Genomic DNA, 26,281 nt, shown 5'->3' on the forward strand with positions numbered 1-26,281 from the left:
TCTTAAGAATTCTCCACTTCAAGATCAGAGATATTCCCCCACATTTCCTTCTAAAGTTTAAGCTTTGCTCATTAAAGTTTTCAATCCATCTACAAATATTATTATGTATAGCACACAGCAGAGATTCTACATATAAAGCTATTGCCCAAATACTATCTTACTGATCAAAGCCACCTTTTCCTCATTCATTTGCAATGTCACGTCTATCAAAGATAAAAAGTTTCAAAATATACGTGGAACTATTTCCGGACTCTATAGTATATTCTAGTCATTTATCTACCGCTGAATGAACACAATATGATTTGGCCAGGTGCAGTGGCTCATGCCTGTAATCCCAGCACTTTGGGAGGCCGAGGTGGGAGGATCAGTTGAGGTCAGGAGTTCAAGACCAGCCTGGCCAACATGGTGAAACCTGTCTCTACTAAAAATACAAAAATTAGCCAGGTATGGTGGCAGGTGCCTGTAATCCCAGTTACTCAGGAGACTAAGGCAGGAGAATCACTTGAACCCAGGAGGCGGAGGTTGCAGTGAGCCAAGATGGCGCCACTGCACTCCAGCCTGGGACAGAGAGGGAGACTCCGCCTCAAAAAAAAAATAAAAGCATATGATTTTTTAATTTTCATCTTGTATGTTTGTATTTTTAATAACATTTTGACAGGAAAATCAAAGAAGCCAACCATACTATTTTAATTACTATTGTTTCCTAATATCTCATTATATCTGATAGGGTTGTGCTATCTCTATGTTCTTTTTCAAATATTTTCTTAGTTATTCATAGTCATTAACTCTTCATTAGAATTTTTTAATCCATTTTTCAAGTTCTACCAAAACATCATGTTGGGACTTCACCAGAACTGTATGTTTAGAACTGTGTGGAGAAAATTGATACCTTAAATTTACTAAATCTTTCTAACCATAAATGTCATGTTCTCTTATGCTTTTCAATAAAGTTTTGTAATTTTCTTCAAGAAGCTATGTATATTTTTATTGTTTAGTCCAAAGAACTTTATAATTTTGTTGCTATTGTAAGTGAGGTTTTTCTTTTATTAAATGTTTTATCTGATTGATTACTGCTGGCATAAAGATATGTTGTTGATTTTTGTCTGTTCTTGCATCAAATCTCTCTGTACTCTTTTGTTTCTCTCGCTTTTAATCGACAAGTTATGACATTTTATCTCTTCCTTTTCAATCTCTGTGTATCTTATTTCTTCTTTTCTCATTGAATTGTCTGAAACACAATGTTAAATGTCAGGGGTGATGCGGACATCTTTGACTACTTCCTAACTAGAAAAGCACCTAAAGTTTACAACTAGGTATATTTGCTATAGATTTTAGGGAAGCCACCCTTAAGGTAGATTTGTTTGTTTGTTTGTTTTTTAAGTTTTAGGCCAGGCCCCGTGGCTCATGCATGTAATCTCAGCACTTTGGGAGGCCGAGGTAGGGGGATCACTTGACCTCAGGAGTTCGAGACCAGCCGGGCCAACATGATGAAACGCCGTCTCTACTAAAAATACAAAAATTAGCCAGGCATGGTGGCGTATGCCTGTAATTCCAACTATCTGGGGGGCTAAGTCACCAGAATTGTTTGAACCCAAGAGGCAGACATTGCCGTGAGCCAAGATCAGGCCCCTGCACTCTGGCATGGGTGACAGAACTAGACTCTGTCTCCAAAAAAAAAAAAAAGAAAAAGTTTTTGAGCCTATTCCTAATTTGCTATAAAGTTTTCAAAAGCTCAGCATGTATTCTGGTCTAAAAAAAAAATTGTAATGATAAAAAGGGATAAAAAAATGTTATTTAGTGGAAAATTGCTGTTTATTGATTGTATTCCTTGAAGGACAAACCTTTTTCTTTTTTCTTGGTGCCTTGAATATCAGGTACACAAAAATGTTTAATCAAATGCTGAATGAGACCAGACACAGTGGCTCACACCTGTAATCTCAACACTTTGGGAGGCTGAGGCAGGAGGATCACTTGAGCCTAGGGGTTCAAGACCAGCCTGGGCAACATTGTGAGATTTCCCCATCTCTACAAAAATTTTTTAAAATTAGTGAAGTGTGGTGGTGTGCACCTGTAGTCTCAGCTACTTGCAAGGATGAGGCAGTAGGATTCCTTGACTCCAGGAGTTCAAAGCTACAGTGAACAATGATCACACCACTGAAATCCAGCCTGATCAACAGAGTTAAATTAAAATTAGTCTCTAACCAAAAAATGAAAAATAAACAAACGCTAAAGGAATTTTTACTAAAAAGGAGAAACAAAGCCAATAATTTCTATTCAGCATTTACTTTCAAAAATACTGACACACAACTAATAAACCGAATGGTCTGGATTCAAAATATATATATACACACACACACACACATATATATAGGCTATAAAAACAAAGCAAATATTTAAAGGCAGAAAAATACAGAAAAGCAAAAAATCAATTTAGATCACAAAATGATTTTGTTAGAAAATCCTAAATTGGCAGGGCATGGTGGCTCACACCTGTAATCCCAGCACTTTGGGAGGCCAAGGCAGGTGGATCACCTAAGGTCAGGAGTTCGAGACCAGCCTGGCCAACATGGTGAAACCCCACCTCTACTAAAAATAAAAATTAGCTGGGCGTGGTGGTGCACCCCTGTAATCCCAGCTACTCGGGAGGCTGAGGCAGGAGAATCACTTGAATCTGGGGGATGGAGGTTTCAGTGAGCCGAAATAGTGCCACTGCACTCCAGCCTGGACAACGGAATGAGACTCTTTCTCAAAACAAAACAAAACAAACAAACAAACAAAAACAAAACAAAAACGAGAAAAGAAAACCCCAAGTTAACCTCCAGAATTATTACATGTGATAAATCAGGTGACAAACTGTACAATACAAACTCTTCAAATATTAATTACATTACTACAGACTAGTGATATTATTAAAAACATTCATATAAGAAACTAAAAAAAGGTCAGGTGTGGTGGCTCACACCTGTAATACCAGCACTTTGGGAGGCCAAGGTGAGAGGATCAGGAGTCCAGGAGTTTGAGGCCAGCCTGGGTAACATAGCGAGACCTCCTCTCTACCAAAACAAACAAACAAACAAACAAAAAATCAGCCAGGCATGGTGGTGCACGTCTGTAGTCCCAGCTATTTGGGAGGCTGAGGTGGGAGGATTGCTTGAGCCTAGGAGGTTGAAGCTGCAGTAAGCCATGATTATGCCCCTGTACTCCAGCCCGGGCAACAGAGTTAGACCCTGTCTCAAAACAAGCAAGCAAAAATGTAATATGGAAAAATGCATGCAGCCTTGCTAGCAACTAAAGAAATACATTTTAATGTGACTTCTAGACACCATTGTGAACTGTATTAAAATAGCATAAAAATGCTTAAACAAAATTGGCAAAGATGATGGATTACAAATATACTTTTATAGTACTAATGGCATTTTGTAAATTAGCTCAGTTTTGGAGAAAGCAACATGACATGTATGAATATAGCAGTTACCATTTATTGAGTACATAATATGTGCTAGGTGCTAGGCTGGGTCCCAGAAACTATCCATTCATGATCTTGAATTCTTAAAAAAAAAAAAAAAATTTCTTAATAAGTTCCTTTATTTTACAGATGAGGAAACTACGGCTTAAAAAGTAAAATGTTAATAAACCTATAAGAGTGAGGCGGGCAGATCACTTGAGGTCAGGAGTTTGAGACCGATCTGACCAACATGGTGAAACCCTGACTCTACTAAAAAAAAAAAAAAAAAAAAAAAAAAAAAAGAAAAGAAAATTAGCCAGGAGCGGTGGTGCATGCCTGAAATCCCAGCTACTCGGAAGGCTGAGGCAGGAGAACGGCTTGAACCTAGGAGGTGGAGGTTGCAGTGAGCCAAGATTGCGTGTGCCACTGCACTCCAGCCTGGACAACAGAGCGAGACTCTGTCTTAAAAAAAAAAAAAAAAAAAAAAAGGCCGGGCGCGGTGGCTCAAGCCTGTAATCCCAGCACTTTGGGAGGCCGAGACGGGCGGATCACGAGGTCAGGAGATCGAGACCATCCTGGCTAACACGGTGAAACCCCGTCTCTACTAAAAAATACAAAAAAAAAAACTAGCCGGGCGCGGTGGCGGGCGCCTGTAGTCCCAACTACTCGGGAGGCTGAGGCAGGAGAATGGTGTGAACCCGGGAGGCGGAGCTTGCAGTGAGCTGAGATCCGGCCACTGCACTCCAGCCTGGGCGGCAGAGCGAGACTCCGTCTCAAAAAAAAAAAAAAAAAAAAAAAGAAACCTATAAGAGGTTGAAGCCCAGAAGATGCTTCTGTCATTCAAATACAAAGCCCTGCATGTTCCCTCCTACCTCAGGATCTTTGTTCAGAATGTTTCCTCTCCCCAGAATGTTCTATACACAAACACAGCCCTCCACAAATTAACACCTATAACTCACTTAGATCTCAGCAACAATATCGCTTCCTCAAGAAAGGGTCATCGATACTCACCCACTCACCCACTAGATCTGGTCCCTCTCTTATACTCTCTCAAAACCTATAAATTTGTAATTACACCATTTTTCTGAGTGTTTATTTTAATTTAAATGTATCTCAGGCCAGGCACAGTGGCTCAGACCTGTAATCCCAATACTCCAGGAGGCCAAGGTGAGCAGATCACTTGAGCTCAGGCGTTCAAGACCAGCCTGGCCAATATGGTGAAACCCAGTCTATACAAAAAACACAGTCCAGGTGCGGTGGCTCCCCCCTGCAATCCCAACACTTTGGGAGGCCGAGGTGGGTGGATCACCTGAGGTCGGGAGTTCAAGACCAGCCTGACCAACACGATGAAACCCTGTCTCTATTAAAATTACAAAATTAGCCAGGCCTGGTGGTGCATGCCTGTAATCCCAGCTACTTGGGAGGCTGAGGCAGGAAAATCACTTAAACCCGGGAGGTGGAGGTTGTGGTGAGCTGAGATTGCGCCACTGCACTCCAGCCTAGGCAACAAGAGTGAAATTTCGTCTCAAAAAAAAAAAAAATTGGCTGGACGCGGTGGCTCAAGCCTGTAATCCCAGCACTTTGGGAGGCCGAGGTGGGTGGATCACGAGGTCAGGAGGTCGAGACCATCCTGGCTAACACGGTGAAACCCCATCTCTATTAAAAATACAAAAAAACTAGCCGGGCGAGGTGGCGGGCACCTGTAGTCCCAGCTACTCGGGAGGCTGAGGCAGGAGAATGTCATGAACCCGGGAGGTGGAGCTTGCAGTGGGCCGAGATCGTGCCACTGTACTCCAGCCTGGGCGACAGAGTGAGACTCCGTCTCAAAAAAAAAAAAAATTAGTTGGGCATGGCGGTAGCACATGCCTGTCGTCACAGATACTGGGGAGGCTAAAGGGGGATCACTTGAGCCCAGGAAGGTCAAGGCTGCAGTGGGCCATGATCATGCCACTGCACTCTAGCCTGGGCAACAGAGCAACAGAGCAAGAAACTGTCTCAAATATATATATATATAAAATAATAAAATAAAATAGAGGTATTCAGGTCTTTTATCTCCAATTTTACTGTTCCTTCCTCTGTAAAACCAAGCATGTTTCCATATATATATATCTCAATCACTAACACCCAGCTCCAAAGGGGCAGGGATCCTATCTATTTGCTCTTTACAACATCCCTGGCACCTAACAGTGCCAGGCACCTATTAAGCAGTCACTAATATTTGCTAAAGCAATGAATGCCAATTTACCTTAATTTAAAAATTATTAAATCGCTTAACCAAAAGATATAATTGACAGTTCTCAAATCAAAACCATGAGCACGTTCCATGAACAAGACACTTCACTAGGGCTGCAACCATTCTTGTGTGATGTATCAGAAATATTTGTTTGTATCTACCCTTTGACCCAGCAATTCCATTTGTCAGAATTTAGCTGGCAGGAAAAACTCTCATATGTGAAACGATATATTAGTAGGCTTAAATAAGTAAAAGCAGATCTTGGATGCTGCCTTTATAAAGCTTGCAGTCTAACCAGTGAAAATGACATTGGTCAAATCATCTGATTCCAAAAATGTTTTGATTACAAACTGTGATAAGAGGTACAAAGAATGGCTGGGTGCAGTGGCTCACACCTGTAATCTCAGCACATGGGAGGCTGAGGCGGGCAGATCATTTGGGGTCAGGAGTTGGAGACCAGCCTGACCAACATGGTGAAACACCATCTCTACTAAAAATACAAAAAAATTAGCCAGGTGTGGTGGCGCATGCCTGTTCTTCCAGCTACTCGGGAGGCTGAGGCAGGAGAATTTCTTGAACCCATCGGGTGGAGGTTGCAGTGAGCCAAGACTGCACCACTGCACTCCAGCCTGGGCAACAGAGCAAGATTTCGTCTAAAAATAAAATAAAATGAAATAGAGATATTCAGGTCTTTTATCTCCAATTTTACTGTTCCTTTCTCTGTACAACCAAGCATGTTTCTTCAGACACAAAACGAATTATTCTCATCTCACTTTGGGCTGGAACAGAAAGTGCTAGACAGAATTATTTCAAAACAAACCAGAAGTAAGGAAAATGGTACAAATCAAGAATTACTAAAACTAATTTTCATGTTTCTGAAAAGGCCTGTATCTTCAGAATAGGGCATTACCCTATAACCAAAAAAGTTCTGTTTACATTTCTCTCAACTTTAAACTAGCAGATGCTAGATGAATTTCCGTTACGCATTCTCCCAACAAAAGGCTAATCAACAATACTGGGAGAGTGAAAACAATAGTCCCACTCATCATGCTCCCAATTTCAGTATAAATTAAATAATTTAAAATCTGGCACTTAGTCTATCTATCTTCCTAGTCTATAATTGAGATCATTCCCCAAAAAAACTTAAAAAAAAAAAAATCAAAGGTTTTAAATTAGTCTTCAAGATTTAAAATGAAGTCAACCTTTTGTTATATAATTAAATAGCATAGACTTTAGGAAACAAAATTATTTTAAAGTATATACTTAGAGCACAACTTCTCAAGTAACAAGATACCAATAAAGCTGTTAAAATTACAAAAAGCCAGATGCTGTGGCACTTACCTGTAGTCCCTGCTGCTCGGATGGGAAGACCGCTTGAGGCCAGGAGTTTGAGATCAGCCTGAGCAACACAGCAAGACCCCATCTCTAAAAAATTTTAAACTATAAGAAATATATTGCCAGGCGCAGTGGCTCACACCTGTAGTCCTAGCACTTTGGGAGGCCGAGGCAAGCGGATCACTTGAAGTCAGGAGTTCAAAACCAGCCCAGCCAACATGGTAAATCCCTGTCTCTACTAAAAATACAAAAAATTAGCGGAGGCCGGGCGCGGTGGCTCAAGCCTGTAATCCCAGCACTTTAGGAGGCCGAGACGGGCGGATCACCAGGTCAGGAGATCGAGACCATCCTGGCTAACACCGTGAAACCCCGTCTCTACTAAAAATACAAAAAACTAGCCGGGCAAGGTGGCGGGCGCCTGTAGCCCCAGCTACTCCGGAGGCTGAGGCAGGAGAATGGCGTAAACCCGGGAGGCGGAGCTTGCAGTGAGCTGAGATCCGGCCACTGCACTCCAGCCCGGGCTACAGAGCAAGACTCCGTCTCAAAAAAAAAAAAAAAAAATTAGCGGAGTGTGGTGGTGCACACCCGTAATCCCAACTACTTGGGAGGCTGAGGAAGGACAATCACTCGAACCAGGGAGGTGGAGGTTGCAGTGAGCCGAGACCACACCACTGCACTCCAGCCTGGGCAACAGAGCGAGACTGTCTCAAAAAAAAAAAAAAAATTATACATATACACACACACACACACACATATATGTATATGTATATATATATACACACACACAGCCTGAATAACAAAGTGAGACCCTGTTTCTAAATTAATTAATTAGGCCGGGGCCAGTGGCTCATGCCTATAATCCCAGCACTTTAGGAGGCCAAGGCGAGCAGATCACTTGAGCTCAAGGGTTCGAGACCAGCCTGGCCAATATGGTGAAACCTCATTTCTACTAAAAATACAAAAAAACAAAAATTAGCCGGACATGGTAGTGCATGCCTGTAGTCCAGCTACTTGTGCCTGTAGTCCCAGCTACTCAGGAGGACGAGGCAGGAGAATCGCTTAAATCCAGGAGATGGAGGTTACAGTGAGCCAAGATCCTACCACTGCACTCCAGCCTGGGCAACAGAGAGAGACTGTCTCAAAAATAAATAATTAATTTAAATTTTTTTTTTAATTAAGGATTAAAAAAAGTAAATATGAACTAAAAACTCAGGAATTGGATATTCAAGCTGGTCAAATAGGAAATTACACAAATTTGTGCTTAACAAGAAGTAGAAGTTCATTTTAAAAGATGCCTACTTACAGAGAGGCCTAAAAGCAAAAACAGATTAGATTTCCATTTTTAAGAGTTTAGCAAAGAATCAAACTTGTTATTATATGTAATTTTTATTGCAATAGTAGCTTACTTCTGCCATGTACAAGAATTATTTCCTTGACTGTTCAAAACAAGGAAGAACAGAGGTTTCCAAGAGCCTTTGAAGATTACAGAATAAACACCAAAAGAGATAAACACCTTACTCCTACGCCAGTCTTACTTTCTTCTGAAACCTTGCTTTGACTACCTGCTCAACTTTCATACTAATTTGTCTTAACATGTTTTCAAAATATTACATCTGCCAGGTGTGGAGGCTCTTGCCTGTAACCCCAGCACTTTGGGAGGCTGAGGCAGGAGGACAGCTTGTGCCCAGGAGTTAGAGACTAGGTTGGGCAACAAAGCAAGTTTAAAAAAAAAAAAAAAAATTTAACAGCCAGGTATGGTGGTGAGTGCCTGTAGTCCCAGCTACTTGGGAGGTTGAGGTGGGAAGATTTCTTGAGCCTGGGAGGTCGCGGTTGCAGTAAGCTATGATCATGCCACTGCACTCCTCACAACAGAGCGAGACCCTATTTCAAAAAAAATAAAAACAAAATTACATCTGACCACTCTAAGGCATCTGACAATGCTGACTGCTTCCTTAACAGTCATTTGCAGATTATTTGAATCCTCAGTTTCCACTCATTTTATTCCTGGTGTTCTTCCTATCCTTCTGTTCATTCCTTGTCAGGCTGCAATTTTCTCCACTCAGTATTTAAGTACGCATTCTCCAGCACTTTGCTTTATCTAGATGCTCTTCAATCTTTCCATTTATATACCTCACTCGGTGACTACGTCGACACCCACAGCTTTAGCTCCATGTATTCCAGATCTACATATGGTATATACACTTAACTACTGAACACACAGTCAACAAATCTCACACACTGTCCTTAAAATGTCAGGAGTCTCTCTGCTCCATTCCTACTATCAATTCCTTAGTTCAGGTTCTAATCATTTCTCTCCCTGACACATCAATGAATGACCTCTTCACTAGTCTCACCACTACCAAGCTGAAAACCCTGCTATGAAGGTAAATTTTCTAAAAATGAAATGTGACCATGCTGCTCCTCTGCCAAAAATTATTTACTAGGTCTAGTATTATTCATTAGGTTATCTAATTATTTAATAGGTTTTCAGGAAAACGCTCAAATTAGCTTACTCAGTAAGTTCCTGCCAATAACTCTAAAAGCTCCATCTCCACTACGCTGTCTTTGGCTCCAGCCAAATTTCAAAGTCCAGCTCACATTCATCCTCTGTACCCTCCTTGACTCTGGCATTCCCCACAAACCCTGAACACAAACGCTGACCTAAGGCGTTACTTCATCTAGGAAATCATCCCTATCCTTTAGGCTAATTTAGATACCTGCTCTAGATGCTCACATAAAATATCTTCTGTATCAATCACACTCATGTATAGGTCTCTCCAGCGGACTATTAACAGTCTCCAGGGAAACAGTACTTAGTAGTCCCTGCACCAGACAAATAGAAATCATTCAACAACTGCAGGGAACGAATGGGGATTAAATGGGAATTTATATTTTAGTAATGTTATTCTAATGATAATGAACTTGCTCCTTTAACTAGGAGAGTCAGTAGTCAAATCCTGTACTGTCATTGAAATGGCAATTAAAATTTTTCATTTTCTAACTGATCCACAGTAACCCAAAGTCCTTATCATTTCAACTCTCTATTCATGAATCAAAAATTGATTTTGTAGCCAAATATAAATTTCTTTAAAGGCACAGGTCTGTCCTTTGTGAAGAAGGCAGGGTAAATGACATAGATAACTATGTTACTTAAAAAATAGGTCAGGCGCCATGTCTCATGCCTGTAATCCCAGCACTTTGGGAGGCCACGGCAGGAGGCCAAGGCAGAGGATGACTTCAGCCTGGGAGTTCAAGACCTGACTGGGCAACATAGTGAGGCCCTGTCTCTATAAAAAAGAAAACAAAATTAGCCAGGCATGGTGGCATGCTCCTGTAGTCCCAGCAACTTGAGAGGCTGAGGCCGGACGGTTGCTTGAACGGGGGAAGTCAAGGCTGCAATGAAACGTGATCACACCACTGCACTCCACCCTGGACAACAGAGCAAGACCATGTCTCGAAAAAATAATAATTTTTAAAAATTCTCTCCAATTCCCCCACTAAACTCCAACTGATTAAGATCCTGTTCCTCCATTACCACCTCTTCCAAATTAAACTTTTTTCTCCCTCTGCCTATTCTTTAATTCATTGTTCAGGCAGAACTGTCTAAGCATAATGAGTTGATTTGAGAAAGGTCCTGAATTAAATACAATCATCTCCAACATTTTCCACAGTCTTGAGGTCAAACCAAATTATAGTCCTTGATTTAAAATGTCCCACAAGGGAAGTGGACTAGAGCAATCTACACGGAATTTTGGGGAGTGCTAAAAAATTACAATGAGGCCCATGAGGTCAATGACCCAAAGGATAATTAGAATGATTCTATCTAAAAAAAATACCTGCTTTGTATATATACAGTTAGCAGCTATTACAACTTCCTCTCACCTTGCCCTCCTCCCTCCCTTTTATCTACCCACTGCCAACACAGCACTTAAATTTTTTTATATATTGGAAAGGGACCAAGTTATGCTAGATTAAAGGTGAAAGATCTATATTGTGCCCTAGACACCTCCAAACCTTTTTTTTCATGTCAAATGGGTAATGTGTTGACCTTGTAACAAGGTTTGAGGGTGGCACATCTCACACATGCCTGTGAACACTCAATCATCACATTATGAACTACAAAAGGATCCCTCAAAACATTTCTCTAAGAATCTGCATTTGTTGCACAAAATAATAAGATGCCATTCATCTCCCTTAAAGAGCGAAAGCGTAACTGGCATAATCTCTATCATGAAAATCCACACACTCTTGGCTCACACAACCAGCACAAAATAGAAATAAAGTAGACAGTGCAGTTAAGATTGGGGAACAAAATGAGAAGAGGTGGTATCAAGAAAACAACCAGAGTAAGGGCATTTGCAATTAAGACCCAAAAATTCAATCCATCCTTTACAAAATTATAGAGCCTTACCTCAAAAAAAAAAAAAAAAAAAAAAAAAGTGGAAGGAGAATGAAATACATTTAGAAGGTTAGTCAATTCTTTTCGGTTGTTTGCAAGCACACGTAACTTTCAAGCCTGAGTGTATTTTTTAAAAATAAAGATTTCCAGGCCCCACCTGCCCAAAAATTCTTTTGTAAGTTTGGAATGGAGCCTGGGAATTGGTATGTTTACTTAAAAAGCTCCCGGGGGACTCTGATCATCAGTCAGGTCTGTCAGAAGGGCTATACACCTTTTCAAGAAGGGCGCTTTCCAACCCTTACTCACACCCTAGCCGTCCATAAAATCTTATCAAAGTTCCTGTAAATATGCCTGCCAATCAAACGCACGCGTTATCTCACCCAACCCCTTTGTGCTCTCCCCCCACCCTGGGGAGCATTTCACTTTCGGCCCATTCCTCGTAACAGAAGTCTGCCTTTCTCCTCTCCACCCTTGTATTAATCAAGTAATAAGCAGAAAGGTAAAACAAAGGGGAACGCTCACTTCCATGCCCGAAAATCCTGTCGGTTTTCACAGACCAGAGAAGAAAACTCATTCTAGATCCCTCTAACACACAGTGGACTGGAAACGAAACAAAACGCTCTGGAGGGTGTTCTGTGAAGCAGGGTTGAGGGGAAGTTACAGAAGAGCTCTTGGACCGAGGGGACGCACCAAGGTTCTGAAAGAGGAAACTTGAAAGCTGGGCAGGTCGCGGGGCGAGCGGGCCCGCGTGGGCACCGCCGGCCGCTTTTGACACTCGACACCCCAACCTTCACCCGGGTTGCTAAGAAACAAAAAGGCTCCAAGTTCCCTGCAATTCCTCCCGGGCCTGGCGGAGACTACAGGGGCCTCCGGGGCCTGAAGACGCCGCAGGGAACGGCCTGGCCACTGCCCCGGGGGCGCGAAAGCCAGGGAGAGCGGGAGAGCGGGAGCTCGGGCTGAGGGGGCAGGACGCGCAGAGCGGGCCCCGAGGCTAAGGAGGAGGGCGGCCCGGGGCTCTGAGGGGCAGGGAACGGGACCTCGGGGGGCAGCGACGCTCGAGCAGGCCGCGGCGGGCTCGGTTCCCGCCAGGCGGCAGCCGGGGGTCCCGGGCCGGAGGCCGGGCCTAAGCAACAACCCGGCTCCGCGCGGGGGAGGGGGCGTCTACTCACACGTGCTGACAGGCCGCGGTCCGCACGGGCGTTTTGAGCACCTCCTGACAGACGGGGCAGTAGAAATCATCTTCGGTGTAGGACGTGGCCGCGGAGAGGTCCTCGGCCATGGCGGGGGATGGGGAAACAAGGCGATGGCGACAGCGGCAGCGGCCGAGGTGACGGTGGCGGCCCGGGGCCCGACTCCCTACGCGAACCCGGAGGGGGGAGGGGGATCGCGTCAGGATGCGGCGCGCTCCAGGAAGGGGGCGGGGCCCTGGGTAGGGCGGGGCCGAACGCAGAGACGCGACTGCCGCACGCGCCGGGCAAGAGGCGACCCCTCCCACGGCTCCTCCCACAGGGGCTGGATGGGGGCGGTGCTTGGCGGGAGGCTGGGCTTGCAGCGTGCCGTGGGCCCGCCCGGCTCGCCCCCAGGCCGCGGCCTCACGCCCCAGGCCACGCCCTCACCGAGCTCCAGGCGCGGGCTGTCGCTCCGCCCTCAGCCGTCGTCTTCGCCCAAGGTCTTCCTTTTCACCGTTTTCCCGCTCTTCTCCTCACCCCGACCCCGAGCCCCGAGCCCCCAGGTCGTGTCCGCGACTTCCTCCCCGCCTCGCTTCCCGGCACCCCGGCCCCTCCACGCTTCCGCCGGGGGGACCCTCACCTAGGAGCCCCGAAGCGGTGCTGTGGACGGAGCTGCTTTTCCTTCACGTGTTCGTAGAGACGCGGCCCTGCGCTTTCCTCGGGCTTCCTGTCCGGCCGCCACTACCTTCGCAGCCGAGGCCCCGGGGCAAATGGAGGGCGGCCTGCGCTGTGCTTATCAGCCCCAAACGGGGCCTGACCCGAGGCTCATGGTGTAGGGAGATTCGCCCGCCCCCGCCAGCAGCTCTCTCTTGGCATCGCGCTGCCTACAGCCTACTCGGCCGTCACCGAACGCGGGAGCGCCTGGGAGCTGGGACGGGGTGTGAAGCGCGGCCTCTATAGCAACCGGCGCGTGGCACCTTCTGCGGGTTGTGACATAAGCAGCTGGGCGCCCGCGGTGACACCTGCGCCTCCCCGCCCTGCCTCCCTAGGCCCGGGACCCCAGCCACCTCTCCTGTCAAATACATTGGGCTTTTCAGGAAGTTTTCGTCAATGTTCAAGATTTAGTCTTTACTATTTGCCCCACCAGAATGTTTTGATCTTGTCAAGATGTGTTATAAACAAATATTTGTTATAGGATTTTAATCCTTTGGGGACAGGATTAAAGTTTCCTTGAGAGGATGTCCACTTTCTCCTTTAACGGCATGACTGATGCTTAAATACGGTCGCAGATGGAGTCTTCTACCCACACCTTTGGGTTGATTTTTGATTTTTTCTTTTTTTTTTTTTAGCTTTGAAGAGAAATGCTGTAGAAGCATGGACGTGGATTTTCACCAAGGTTATTCACTAATTTAAGTGTTTTATTTTATTTTATTCTCTTTTTGTTTGTTTTTTTGAGACAGGTACTCACTCTATCTCCCAGGCTGGAGTGCAGTGGAGCGATCTTGGGTCACTGCAACGTCTGCCACCCGGTTTCAAGCGATTCTGCCCCCTCAGCCTCCCGTATAGCTGAGACCACAGGCGTGTGCTACCACACCCGCTAATTTTTGTGTTTTTATTAGAGACAGTGTTTTTTTTTTTTTGAGACGGAGTCTGGCTCTGTCGTCCAGGCTGGAGTACAGTGGCCAGATCTCAGCTCACTGCAAGCTCCGCCTCCCGGGTTTACGCCATTCTCCTGCCTCAGCCTCCCGAGTAGCTGGGACTACAGGCGCCTGCCAACTCGCCCGGCTAGTTTTTGTATTTTTTAGTAGAGACGGGGTTTCACCGTGTTAGCCAGGATGGTCTCGATCTCCTGACCTCGTGATTCGCCCGTCTCGGCCTCCCAAAGTGCTGGGATTACAGGCTTGAGCCACCGCGCCCGGCCTAGAGACAGGGTTTTACCACGCTGGGCAGGCTGGTCTTAAACTGACCTCAAGTGATCCACATGCCTGGGCCTCCCAAAGTGCTGGAATTACAAGCGTGAGCCACCACGCCTTGCTTGTTTTTTTGTTTTGTTTTGTTTGTTTGATGAGCCCTTAATTTCCAGATATATCTGCACAATTGATAATTTATAAGATGGTTCAGCCTGGATAACAGAGTGAGACTCCGTCTCAGAAAAAAAAATAGAGAAGGCTGGACGCACGCCTGAAATCCAAGCACTTTGGGAGGCCAAGGCGGGTGGATCACTTGAGGTCAGGAGTTCAAGACTAGCCTGGCCAACATGATGAAATCCCATCTCTACCAAAAATACAAAAGTTAACCGGACATGGTGGTGGGAGCCTGTAATCCCAGGTACTCGGGAGGCTGAGGCACGAGAATCGCTTGAACCTGGGAGGCAGAGGTTGCAGTGAGCTGAGATTGTGCCACTGCACTCCAGACCTGGCGACAGTGAGACTCTGCCTCAAAAAAAAAAAAAAAGAAAAACAGAAAAAAAGGATAAATCTATAAGATGGGATCACAATGACCTGAAAGAAGCTAAGGAAAATCTGGAACATTATATAGCATATTCAATTAGCTTCAGAGAAAAGAAAGGTTTTATTACCATACTTTGTTAAAACCCTCCCCCATGGTCTAAATGAATAAATAGAAGCCATTTAAGGGACTAGTTAAATCAATTCTGCCATTTATTGTCTATGTTGACATTGGCACTGTTAGGTGTTATGCAGATGTCATGAACTTTGCTTTCAACTAGTTTACATTATTACATATCTATCAGAATGAGAGAGAAAAAATGGTATTTGCCAAAGTATCAAATTTTGCATTAAGCGATGGCTATAATGAGGATCAGAAATGGAATGATTAGAAATATATGGATTTAACAGAAAACGTTATGGAGGAAACGGGTTTTAGTGTACATCTCAAAAGCAGCCCAGGAGGCGGAAGTTGCAGTGAGCTGAGATCACACCACTGCACTCCAGCCTGGGTGACAGAGCAAGACTCAATCTCAAAAAATAAAAATAAATAAAACTCTTTAGTCAAATGAGATAGACCTTGATATGCTAAAGAGAAAAATAAAATAATTTAGAATACTGATTTCTTGACAAGGCCTGGCTTTATCTTACTACAAACCCTCAAAATCCTGTTTTGCTGGTAAAAGTGATCGCCTTTGAAGAAGTGAACTGGGAAGCTGGAGGATGGAACAGGAGAGAGGCTCATGTGTCACTCTCTACCCTTTGGTATCTTTGTAAATTGGTACCACGTGCAGTGTTGACGCTCACCTGGTTTGTACCAGTACCACTTTCCCGGTCTTTTTCAGCCTTGTCCATCCTGATTGGTCAGTAGTCTGTTCTGAATGACCAGCGCCAATTTGGTTCCAGTTGCTACATATTTTTAATATTACTCTTGACTATGTACATACATGACTATTCCATGAAAGGGCTATATATGCAAAGTGACTCTCAAATGCAGAAGAAGCCAAAAATCCAAAGAAGAGGCAAACAAACCCAGGAGTTGGCTGGTAGCAGGTGATTTACTGGGGAACTTCTGGATGGAAGTGTGGTCTTGGGCAGCAGCAAGACAGGTGGGTGTTTGTACTGTTATCCTGCAGACCCAGGGCTTTTATACCATTAGGAAAGGGTATACATAATGTGTAGGAAAATTAAAGTTCACCCCTGAGGGAAGGACAAGAATACTATGTGGATTACAGCCTATAATTTGCTTAAGGGCAGGATTTATGATTAAGAACATGCTCTTTTTACACAAGGAATCATAAAGAAGAACTCTTAGGGGCATTCCTGGAACTAGGGTTAATCGGAAGTTAACCTAGCATGTTAACATCCATGATGGAGTTCTTTAAGCTCCACGATAACCAATTGTGTAGGGAAAACTCTAATCCTATTTTACCTTTACTCTCATACCACCACAACAATCAACACAGAAGAAGACTTCTGTGAACAAATATGTGGGGGTTTTCCCCTCGCACCAAGCAGCAGACAGCAGCTGGGTGTCCCCTAATTCAGTTCCTACCTACCCAGAGACAGTGTCAGATCCCACAGGTTGGGGGCCCAGTTCCCAAGACTGGCTTCCATACCCCCAGACACCACTTACGAGTCCGGGCCTCCAGAACTTCCGACCAATGAGCTTCAAGTTGCGGTTCCCACAGTCCACTCTTTGGGTTTCATTAATTTGCTGGAGCAATAACCTTTATAATACACCAGTAATTGTGTTTCTCTGAGTTCTGTGCGCTGCTCCAGCAAATTAATGAAACCCAAAGAGTGGGCTGTGGGAACCACAACTTGAAGCTGGAGCAGCGCAGAGAACTCAGAGAAACACGATTACTGGTGTATTATAAAGGATATTGCAAATGATACAGATGACGAGATGCATGGAGTAAGGTATGGGGGAAGAGGTGCAGAGCTTCCATGCTCTCCCTGGATTGGCCCTTTCCTCTTACCAGTGGTTTAAGCATGAGTCTGTATGTGACTCAATTATGACCAAAAGGCTGTGAAGGGAATTATTATGAGGGGCATCAGCAAGTACTTTTCTTTGATGATCAAAGACAAGGCCAGGCATGGTGGCTCATTCCTGTAATTCCAGCACTTTGGGAGGTTGAGGTGGGAGAAGAGCTTGAGGTCAGGAATTTGAGACCAGCCTGGACAACATAGTGGGACCCTGTCTCTACAAAAAAATTTTAGAGAGCCGGGCGCGGTGGCTCAAGCCTGTAATCCCAGCACTTTGGGAGGCCGAGACGGGCGGATCACGAGGTCAGGAGATCGAGACCATCCTGGCTAACACGGTGAAACCCCGTCTCTACTAAAAAATACAAAAAACTAGCCGGGCGCAGTGGCGGGCGCCTGTAGTCCCAACTACTCGGGAGGCTGAGGCAGGAGAATGGCGTGAACCCAGGAGGCGGAGCTTGCAGTGAGCTGAGATCCGGCCACTGCACTCCAGCCTGGGCGGCAGAGCGAGACTCCGTCTCAAAAAAAAAAAAAAAAAAAAAAAAAAAATTTTTGAGGCCAGACATGGTGGCTCACACCTGTAATCCCAAAACTTTGGGAGGCCGAGGTGGGTGGATCACCTGAGGTCGGGAGTTTGAGACCAGCCTGATCAATATGGAGAAACCCTGCCTCTGCTAAAAATACAAAATTAGCTGGGCATGGTGTTGCATACCTGTAATCCCAGCTACTTAGGAGGCTGAGGCAGGAGAATCGCTTGAACCTGGGAGGCGGAGGTTGCAATGAGCTGAGATCATGCCATTGCACTTCAGCCTGGGCAACAAGAGCAAAACTCCGTCTCAAAAAAAAAAAAAAAAAATAGAAATTAGCATGGTGTGGTGGCTCACACCTGTAATCCCAGCTACCCAGGAGACTGAATTAGGAGGATTACTTGAGCCTGGGAGGTCGAGGCTGCAGTGAGCCATGATCACTCCACTGCACTCCAGCCTGAGCAACAGAGAACCTGTCTCAAAAAAATAACAAAAAACTACAAATATCTAGGTGCAGTGGTGTGCACCTATAGTCCCAGCTATTCGAGAGGCTGAGGCAGGAGGATTGCTTGAGTCCAGGAGTCCTACCTAGGCAACATAGCAAGAGCTTGTCTCTTAAAAAAAAAGACAAATCTACTCCCCCATCTAGATGTTTCTGTGTCTATATGTGCTACGTGGAACTGCTGCAAGCAGGATGAAACCATGCAAAGAGTCAGCTGTGAAAAGATAAGCCAATGTGCTGAAGGTGGCAAAGTTGAAAGATGGAAAGAATATATAGGTTCTTGATGTATTAATAGTTGAGTTATTCAATTAGTCAACCCCGAAACTGCCCTGCCTCCTATCAATCAAGATTAATTAAACACCTTCTAGTTTGAACCATTCTCAGTGGGTTCTTTGGTTATTTGTAGCTGGAAGTATCTGACCTAGGCATTTGCTTGTTCACAACTCAATCCCTTTCCGCATCTCTTTCCCTGTTCTGCTTTGTGTTGTTGGAGCTGACTCTTATAAACTGTTTCCCAGTTTCCCTTGCCAGCTGACATCTGGCTGTATTCAGCCAATACGAAGCACCAAAGAGAGATCAGGAAGGAAGGAAGGACCAAACCAAGTTATTCCTCCCTCTCTGTCTCTCTCTCTCTCTCTCTCTCTCTCTCTCTCTCTCTCTCTCTCTGAGAAGGAGTTTCACTCTTGTTGCCCAGGCTGGAGTACAATGGCAGTCTCGGCTTACTGCAACCTCCACCCCCACGTTCAAGCGATTCTCCTGCCTCAGCCTCCCAAGTAGCTGGGATTACAGGCGCCCGCCACCACACCCGGATAATTTTTTGTATTTTTAGTAGAAATGGGGTTTCACCATGTTGGTCAGGCTGGTCTCAAACTCCAGACCTCAGGTGATCCTCCGGCCTCGGCCTCCCAAAGTGCTGGGATTACAGTTGTGAGCCACCTCGCCCAGCTCTCTCTCTCTCTCTCTCTCTCTCTCTCTCTCTCTCTCTCTGCTTCTGGCAGTGGTTTCATTTCTTCCTCAGTTTTGGCTTCTGTGAGGCTGCACTTCCTTTGGTCCTGCTTCCTGCTGGGCAGGCCCTTCCTTTTCTCAATGCCTTGTGTATTTGCCTCACTGTCGCACTTGGCCTTTCCGCTCTTTCAATGTCTTTGTAATTAGTTTCCCATATCAATCATCCTGTACTGAACCACCCTTGCAAGCTCCGCTTTCCTGAATGGCCCCTGTCCCATTTTCCTAGCTGAATCAACAGTTCAGAAGGAGAGGAGAGGCAAGTGAGAAAGAAATGCCGCAAAGTGGTTCTTCCTTCCCAAAGACAAGGAACTGGGTTACTTTTCATTGTAAGCTTAAATTCTCTCCTCACAGCTCTACAAAGTAGCTGAAATGGAAGTTCAAAAGTGAGATTAAATTAACTATAGAAAATGAAGGAATTTATCCTTTTTGAATTCACCCCAGTTTGAGACAGTTACATTTCAACTTCTTCATAAATGTCGTTATGAACATGAACTTTCATGACATTTAATTTCATATCATCCATATTTTATGTATTATTATACAGCTTCCATTTTTAGCAGTGTTCCTATGAGTAGCCCCAGTGACCCTGTTCATCCTGTGGGATCTGGCCTCTGTGTTACCGTTGATTAGAATAGAGGTGAATATAATCCCAGCCTGTGACAGCCACTCTCTCTCTCCCAAGTCTGTGGAACTGAGATTTTGATATTCTAGTTAGTCTATATTAAATCCCTTAATTTGGAAGGCATGTTAACACAGGAGCTGTGGGGCAGCCACCTTCTCCCTTGCCCAAACACACAAATCAGTTAGTAGAAAGAGAGCAAACCAACAGTGAAACAGATATTCAGAATGCAGCTAAAGTCGCTTCACTGAATAAACTATGCTGTCCTAGGAGGCAGAGCCCTAGATTAGATCAGTAATGATGAATAGATTTCAACAAAACAAATCTCACATTTCAACTTTTCTTTGATACTGTTCTTGGTTTTTTTGTTTGTTTGTTTGTTTTGGAGACAGAGCCTTGCTTTATCCCACAGGTGGGAATGCAGTGACGCGATCTCAGCTCACTGCAACCTCCATCTCCTGGGTTCAAGTGATTCCCCTGCCTCAGCCTCCCAAGTAGCTGGGATTACAGGCATGCACCACTAAGCCTGGCTACTTTTTGTATTTTAGTAGAGATAGGGTTTCACCATGTTGGCTAGGCTGGTCTTGATCTCCTGACCTCAGGTGATCCACCTGCCTCAGCCCCCCAAAGTGCTGGGATTACAGTTGTGAGCCACCGCGTCCGGTCAGTTGTTTTTTAATCTTTGGGAGAAACATTTAAATTTGAAGCTAAAAGATCTTTCTCCCTTTCTCTCTTGCTCTTCTCTCCCTTTCTCCCTTCTTTTTCTTATCTTTCCTCCCTCCCTCCTTCCTCTTTTTTCCCTTTTTGTTTTTCCTTTACTCCACATTTTTTTTTTCGAGACAAGGTCTTGCTCTGTTGCCCGGGCTGTAGTACAGTGGCACAATCACAGCTCACTGCAGCTTCAAACTCCCAGCCTCAGGCCATCCTCCTGCCTCTGCCTCCTGAGTAGTGGGAACTATAGGCGCACACAACCACACTCAGCTAATTTTTGTAGAGATGGGGTTTTGCCATGTTGCCCAGGCTGGTTTCAAACTCCTGAGCTCAAGCAATCTGCCTACCTAGGCCTCCCGAAGTGCTGGGATTACAGGCATGAGCCACTGCGCCTGGCCTTCTCCACATTTACTAACATCCTCTGGGCATTGTTCTGCCCTGGCTTCCTCACCAGGACAGAGGCAACTATAACAAGATTAGTTCCACTATCACACTGGAGGCAAAAACCTGACACCAGTTTTAAAAAGCAAACAAAGCCTACATTTTAGGGAAACAGAAGAACCCTCTAGCACACATATAAGCCCTTCTTTCTGTACATGAAGTTCAGTTATTCCAGCCTTCCCCTCAATACATAGGCATTTATTATTTTCTCAAAAGGAGGTAACCCAAAGTCCCTCCTAGCAGCAATGTCACAAGGTCATGAGACCACTATTTTTCCAGTTCAGTATCTCAAAAAAATTAACTTTCCCTTTACTTGGGTCTTAATCTGGTCCAACTTTGAGATCTCATGATACTGCAACCTTAGACCAAATAAGAAATGTAATTCCTATCAACCATCTGTTATATACCACAATGGAGAGCAAATACAACTACAATGAAAACTTCCATTTAGAACATGGAAAAGGGGGAAGAAACCACAGGACATGTACCATCTGTTGCTGGACAGGATTAATAAAGCAAAGCAGAGAACCACAGCATCTCATGGGCATCATTTGGTTGACATTGCAACAGTGAGAGCTCTATTGCCAACAAATCTAGCTTCTCTGATACTGCCTTCTGGGATTATTTCTATTGTCAAGGGAGCATCTGAAAGGACATTAGAGGAGACTACCCTGTTTGGGGGAGAGAGGATGGATATATCTCACTTACAATTCACTTTTTGTTAAAGGCACTGGAGTCCAAAAATGCCCTGAGGACCTTAGGGTCTCCAAAGAACTGGTTTTAATAAATCACAGGCCTGTTATACAAATTGTGTTTTCCCAGTGCTATAATTCTAATAAAAACTTAGTCACCTGACCATCAGTTTCATTTTAGGGGAAATTCCTAAAAATAAACACCAAAAATGTCAGGTCAGCAGGGCTGCTAAATTGAAGAGCCAAGGCTGGCCTACACCCATAGAGTTTCCATTTCTTAGCAGCAACTCTGGGGGCAATATATATCCCAGTACACTCTGCTTGACAAACTATATCAGGACAGCATGAAGAAGACTGACTGGGCTGGCAGAGAGATCTTCTCTATTCCCTAAAATATTGCCTGGTGATCTGAATTCACAGCATCCTGAATCTACGCTCCCAAGTTGCAGACCTCAAACTTGGCCCAAATAAACTCTCTACTTACATTTAAACAGACATATAATATAAATACAAATATAATATATATGATGTGTGTGCATGTATATATGTATGTGTGTTTGTGTGTGTGTATATATATGTACCAGTCCAATGTATTTTTACAGGTAGTGACATCCTATTTGATTTGCCAGGAGAGAAACCAGTGTGAAGTTTTGATTTCCTATTTGATTTGCCAGGAGGGAAGCCAGTGTAATGTACTGAATACCAGTCCAATGTATTTTGTACTGGTAGTGACATCCTAGTTGATTTGCCAGGAGGGAAGCCAGTGTGAGGTCCTCTAATGTAGCTCAGGGAGCCAAGATTCCCCAAACCCTCCATTCCATTCATGCCTTCCCACTCCAGTTGCCAGGATCTCAAACTTTCCCACTCAGCATTTCACACTTACATACAGAAAAGGAAGTGAATCAAAGAACTTGACGTCTGTACCTCAGTCCATAAAATGATTACTTTCTTCATTCGGACCTCCACATTCTCAATTCCCAACTTCCTTTTTTCTACTCACATCCAGAAAAATCTCCATGGAAGAATGGAAATTTCTGGTTGTACCTATTGTAAGTACTCAGGAAAAATCAACACAATCTGATTTATCAGTCTGGGTCTAATCATGAGATAGAAACCACACAATAATTTGAACAGAGAAAGTTTAATATTAAAAATTTTAAATTGTAATATATTTTATAGGCTGAACCGTATCCTTTTCTCTCCCCAATTCCTATGTTTAAGTTCTAACCCCCAGTACCTTAGAATGTGACTCTTTTTGGAGGTACAGCCTTTTAAAAAGTAATTAAGTTAAAATGGGGGTGATACTAACTATAACTGGCAACTCAATAAATACCTAAGAGATGGTACAACCACTGCAAATGGTGGGGGAAACAAGCAAACAATGTTCTGTGCTTTAAGCTTCATCCAAAGTTTGGAGAGAGACCAGTGGGTGAAAAAAATAGCAATAGAGAGTAAAGTTGTTGTCTCTATATTTAAATACTTTATTTTTGAAACCCTAAGAACTTTGCCAGTAAGATGACATTTCTTCTTTCCTAAATTTCACTGACAATTATAATTTCCTAAACTGGGTGTCATAGAACTATATATACGCCGTGGTATTTGCTTAAGATTTTTTGTTTGTTGTTTTTTTCTTTGTGTTTAAAAAACACAAAACATGACATTTACCATTCTGACCTTTTTTTTTTCAGATGGAGTCTCGCTGTGTCGCCTAGGATGGAGCCCAGTGGTGAGATCTTTGCTCACTGCAACCTCTGCCTCCTGGGTTCAAGCAATTCTCCTGCCTCAGCCTCCTGAGAAGCTGGGATTACAGACTTACAGGCCTGCGCCACCACGCCCGGTTAATTATTGTATTTTTAGTAAAGACAGGGTTTCACCATGTTGGTCAGGCTGGTCTTGAACTCCTGATCTCGTGATCCGCTTACCTCAGCCTCCCAAAGTGCTGGGATTACAGGCGTGAGCCACCACGCCCGACCCTTATTTGTTTGTTTGTTTATTTATTTATTTTTGAGATGGAGTCTCGCATGGTCACCCAGGCTGGAGTACAGTGGCACCATCTTAGCTCACTGCAAGCTCCGCCTCCCGGGTTCATGCCATTCTCCTGCGTCAGCCTCCTGAGTAGCTGGGACTATAGGCATCCACCACCACGCCCGGCTAATTTTTTGTATTTTTAGTAGAGACGGGGTTTCATGACCTTTTAAACCTTTTTTAAGTGTATAAGACAGTAGTGTTATCTATAGTCACCTTGTTATGCAACAGATCTCTAAAACTTTTTATCTTGCGGAACTGAAACTCTGTACCCATAAACAACTCCCCTTTTCTACTTTCAACTACCATTCTGCTTTCTGTTTCTAAGACTTTGATCACTTTATTAAGTTTTTTAAATTAGAAAGTTACTGTTCCTCTCTTTAAGGTAGTTTTAAAACCAGCATGCCTCAAGGCCAAAATTTCTGGAGGATACATCCTTGAAATCCTGTCAAAGGACAGTATGATTTTGTTATAAGACTTTGACCTTCTTGCATACATTACTAAGAGTGTTTCAAAGGCACAAAGTGAAACACCCTTAGAGGTATATCAAAACATAGTGGATAGGCCGGGCGTGGTGGCTCATACTTGTAATCCTAGCATTTTGAGATGGGCAGATCACCTGAGGTCAGGAGTTTGAGACCAGCCTGGTCAACATGGTGAAACCCTGTCTCTACTAAAAATACAAAAATTAGCTGGGCGTGATGGTGCGTGCCTGTAATCCTAGCTACCCGGTTGTCAGAGGTAGGAGAATCGCTTTAACCCAGGAGGCGGAGGTTGTAGTGAGCCAAGACTGCACCACTGCACTCCAGCCTGGGCGACAGAGCGAGACTTCATCTCAAAACAAAATGAAAACAAAAACATAGTGGATATGAGAGCTAAATATTTTCTTCATTTTACCTGATTACCTAGGTTAGTCCATTTTATTTGGTTACCCAGGTTGACTCTGTAGCAGATTATTACACTGTATCATCTAGAGCCAATTAAACTCAGCAACTATAATATATAATATACAGTTGCACTTCAGAACTAGCACTGTAGCTTTAAAATGAACACAAAATAATACTGCTTCTCCTATAAGAGCTATATCACTGGACTAAATCTTTACTTTAGAACTCTGTCCAGGAGAGAAGTTGTCTGTAGTTGGGTTCACTTGATGGGCATATCTCTAAAGAGAAGGAATGCATCTGGCTTGAAGACATTATTCATGAAGAACATCTTGTGTAAGCTTGTCAAACTACTTAGTCACTAATTTATTTATCAGATGTTTATGTAGTGCCTACAGAGATGCATGACACTGTGCTAACTTCCGGAAACAATAATGCACAAATTTAGACATACGGCTGCTTTCTTCATTATAATTTTGCTCCCCATGTAGGTTTTATTACTAAGAAAGTACACTGAAAAGCTAACATGAATATTTTCATCCATTTTTTAGCCATTCATTCATCTAGTCAATGAACATGTTGTTATGGACTGCATGTTTGTGTCTTCCAAAATTAATATGTTGAAGCCCTAACCCACCATTTGATAGTATTTGGAGATGGGGCATTTGGATGGTAATTAGGATTAGATGAGGTCTGGAGAGTGGAGCCCTGAGAGGAGATTAATCCCCTTATAAGAGACTCCAGAGATCTCTCTTTCTCTCCCTCCCCACCATGTAAGGATGCAGTGAGAAGTCGGCTGTCCAAAAATCTGTTACTGAAGTCACCCAGTCTTTGGTATTTTTTTATTGTAGCCTGAACAGATTGACACATGAATTGAATTTCTAGTAAAGCCCTGTGATTACAAAGATAAATCCCAACCTTTGCCCTTAAGGAACTCCCCATCTCGTGGATCTCAGATACATTTAATGTGATACCTATAGCAATCGATGTATGGTCAAGGGATACTGGTGATATAAAGGATGGTGTGACTGACTCTACTTGGGTGGGTCAAGGAAGTCTCTTTAGAAAAATAATGAAATTTATTTCAGGCTGAGGAAAAAGTGTGCAAAATCACAGAGGAATGAAACAACATGATGTGTTGGGGATGGAAGGACTAGGGCAACAATAAATATTTCCTAAAACAGAAGCAGTGACAAGGATTGCTCTATGAGAATTAAATTAAAACTAACTAAAGCAAAGTTTAAATATAGTAATTTAAAGATACACATTTCTTCCCAAGCTAACTTGACAGTAAACTGAATGATGTATTTTTTTTTCTTTTCTTTTTTTTTTTTTTAGAGATTTGGTCTCACTCTGTTGCCCAGGCTGGAGTGCAATGGCATGATCATAGCTCATTGCAGTCTTGAACTCCTGGGCTTATACAATCCTCATGCCTCAGCCTCCCAAGTAGCTGGGACTACTACAGGCACATGCCACCATGCCCAGCTATGAATGATGTATTCACCGATCTTTTTTATTATTATTATTACTATTTTTAAGCTATATCCTACAGGAAGGATATTCACTTATCTAATGGCAATAACAATTAAAAAGTGCCACTATTTAACCGTTATTAGACTTTATTACGTACACTCCTTTTTTTGTCGTTATGAATGGTGTTGCAATAAATTTCATCCTGCATATAGATTCCATTTGGATTAGAGTGCCAGGAAATATTTCCAGATGTAGAATTACTGGGCCAAGAGGTAAGATATCACTACCAACTTGCTTTGAAATGTGTAAGTTATACCACTATCACCAGCACAATATGCCATATCATCCTTTCATGAGGGATTATTAATTGAGAAATTTTGCTAATAGA

The 26,281-nt window shown here is 43.6% G+C and overlaps 2 protein-coding genes and 1 non-coding gene across 7 annotated transcripts in view; all 3 read right to left on the reverse strand.

The window, feature by feature from the left end:
* Positions 1–12,780, reverse strand: part of RNF138 (ring finger protein 138) — a 39,247-nt gene extending 26,467 nt beyond the window's left edge. For 3 of the 5 annotated variants that reach the window (XM_065533943.1, XM_045378231.2, XM_045378230.2), the window contains exon 1: positions 12,582–12,780. In XM_065533943.1, coding sequence (XP_065390015.1) covers positions 12,582–12,691 — 110 coding nt within the window. In that variant the 5' untranslated portion in view covers positions 12,692–12,780. Of the gene's footprint in view, positions 1–7,019; positions 12,520–12,581 lie in introns of those variants that run through there. The other 2 variants (XM_005586957.4, XM_065533942.1) reach the window with 2 other exon arrangements.
* LOC123570117 (small nucleolar RNA U13) lies at positions 11,039–11,141 on the reverse strand. Its single transcript, XR_006694123.1, has one exon. It is a non-coding gene; the product is annotated as a small nucleolar RNA U13 (small nucleolar RNA).
* A 2,451-nt stretch (positions 12,781–15,231) lies between the features above and the next one.
* Positions 15,232–26,281, reverse strand: part of RNF125 (ring finger protein 125) — a 69,273-nt gene continuing 58,223 nt past the window's right edge. Inside the window, exon 6 of the mRNA XM_074022670.1 lies at positions 15,232–16,158. Coding sequence (XP_073878771.1) covers positions 16,087–16,158 — 72 coding nt within the window. The 3' untranslated portion in view covers positions 15,232–16,086. The remainder of the gene's footprint in view (positions 16,159–26,281) is intronic.

Source organism: Macaca fascicularis, chromosome 18 (assembly GCF_037993035.2).
Source record: "Macaca fascicularis isolate 582-1 chromosome 18, T2T-MFA8v1.1".
Lineage (NCBI taxonomy): Eukaryota > Metazoa > Chordata > Mammalia > Primates > Cercopithecidae > Macaca > Macaca fascicularis.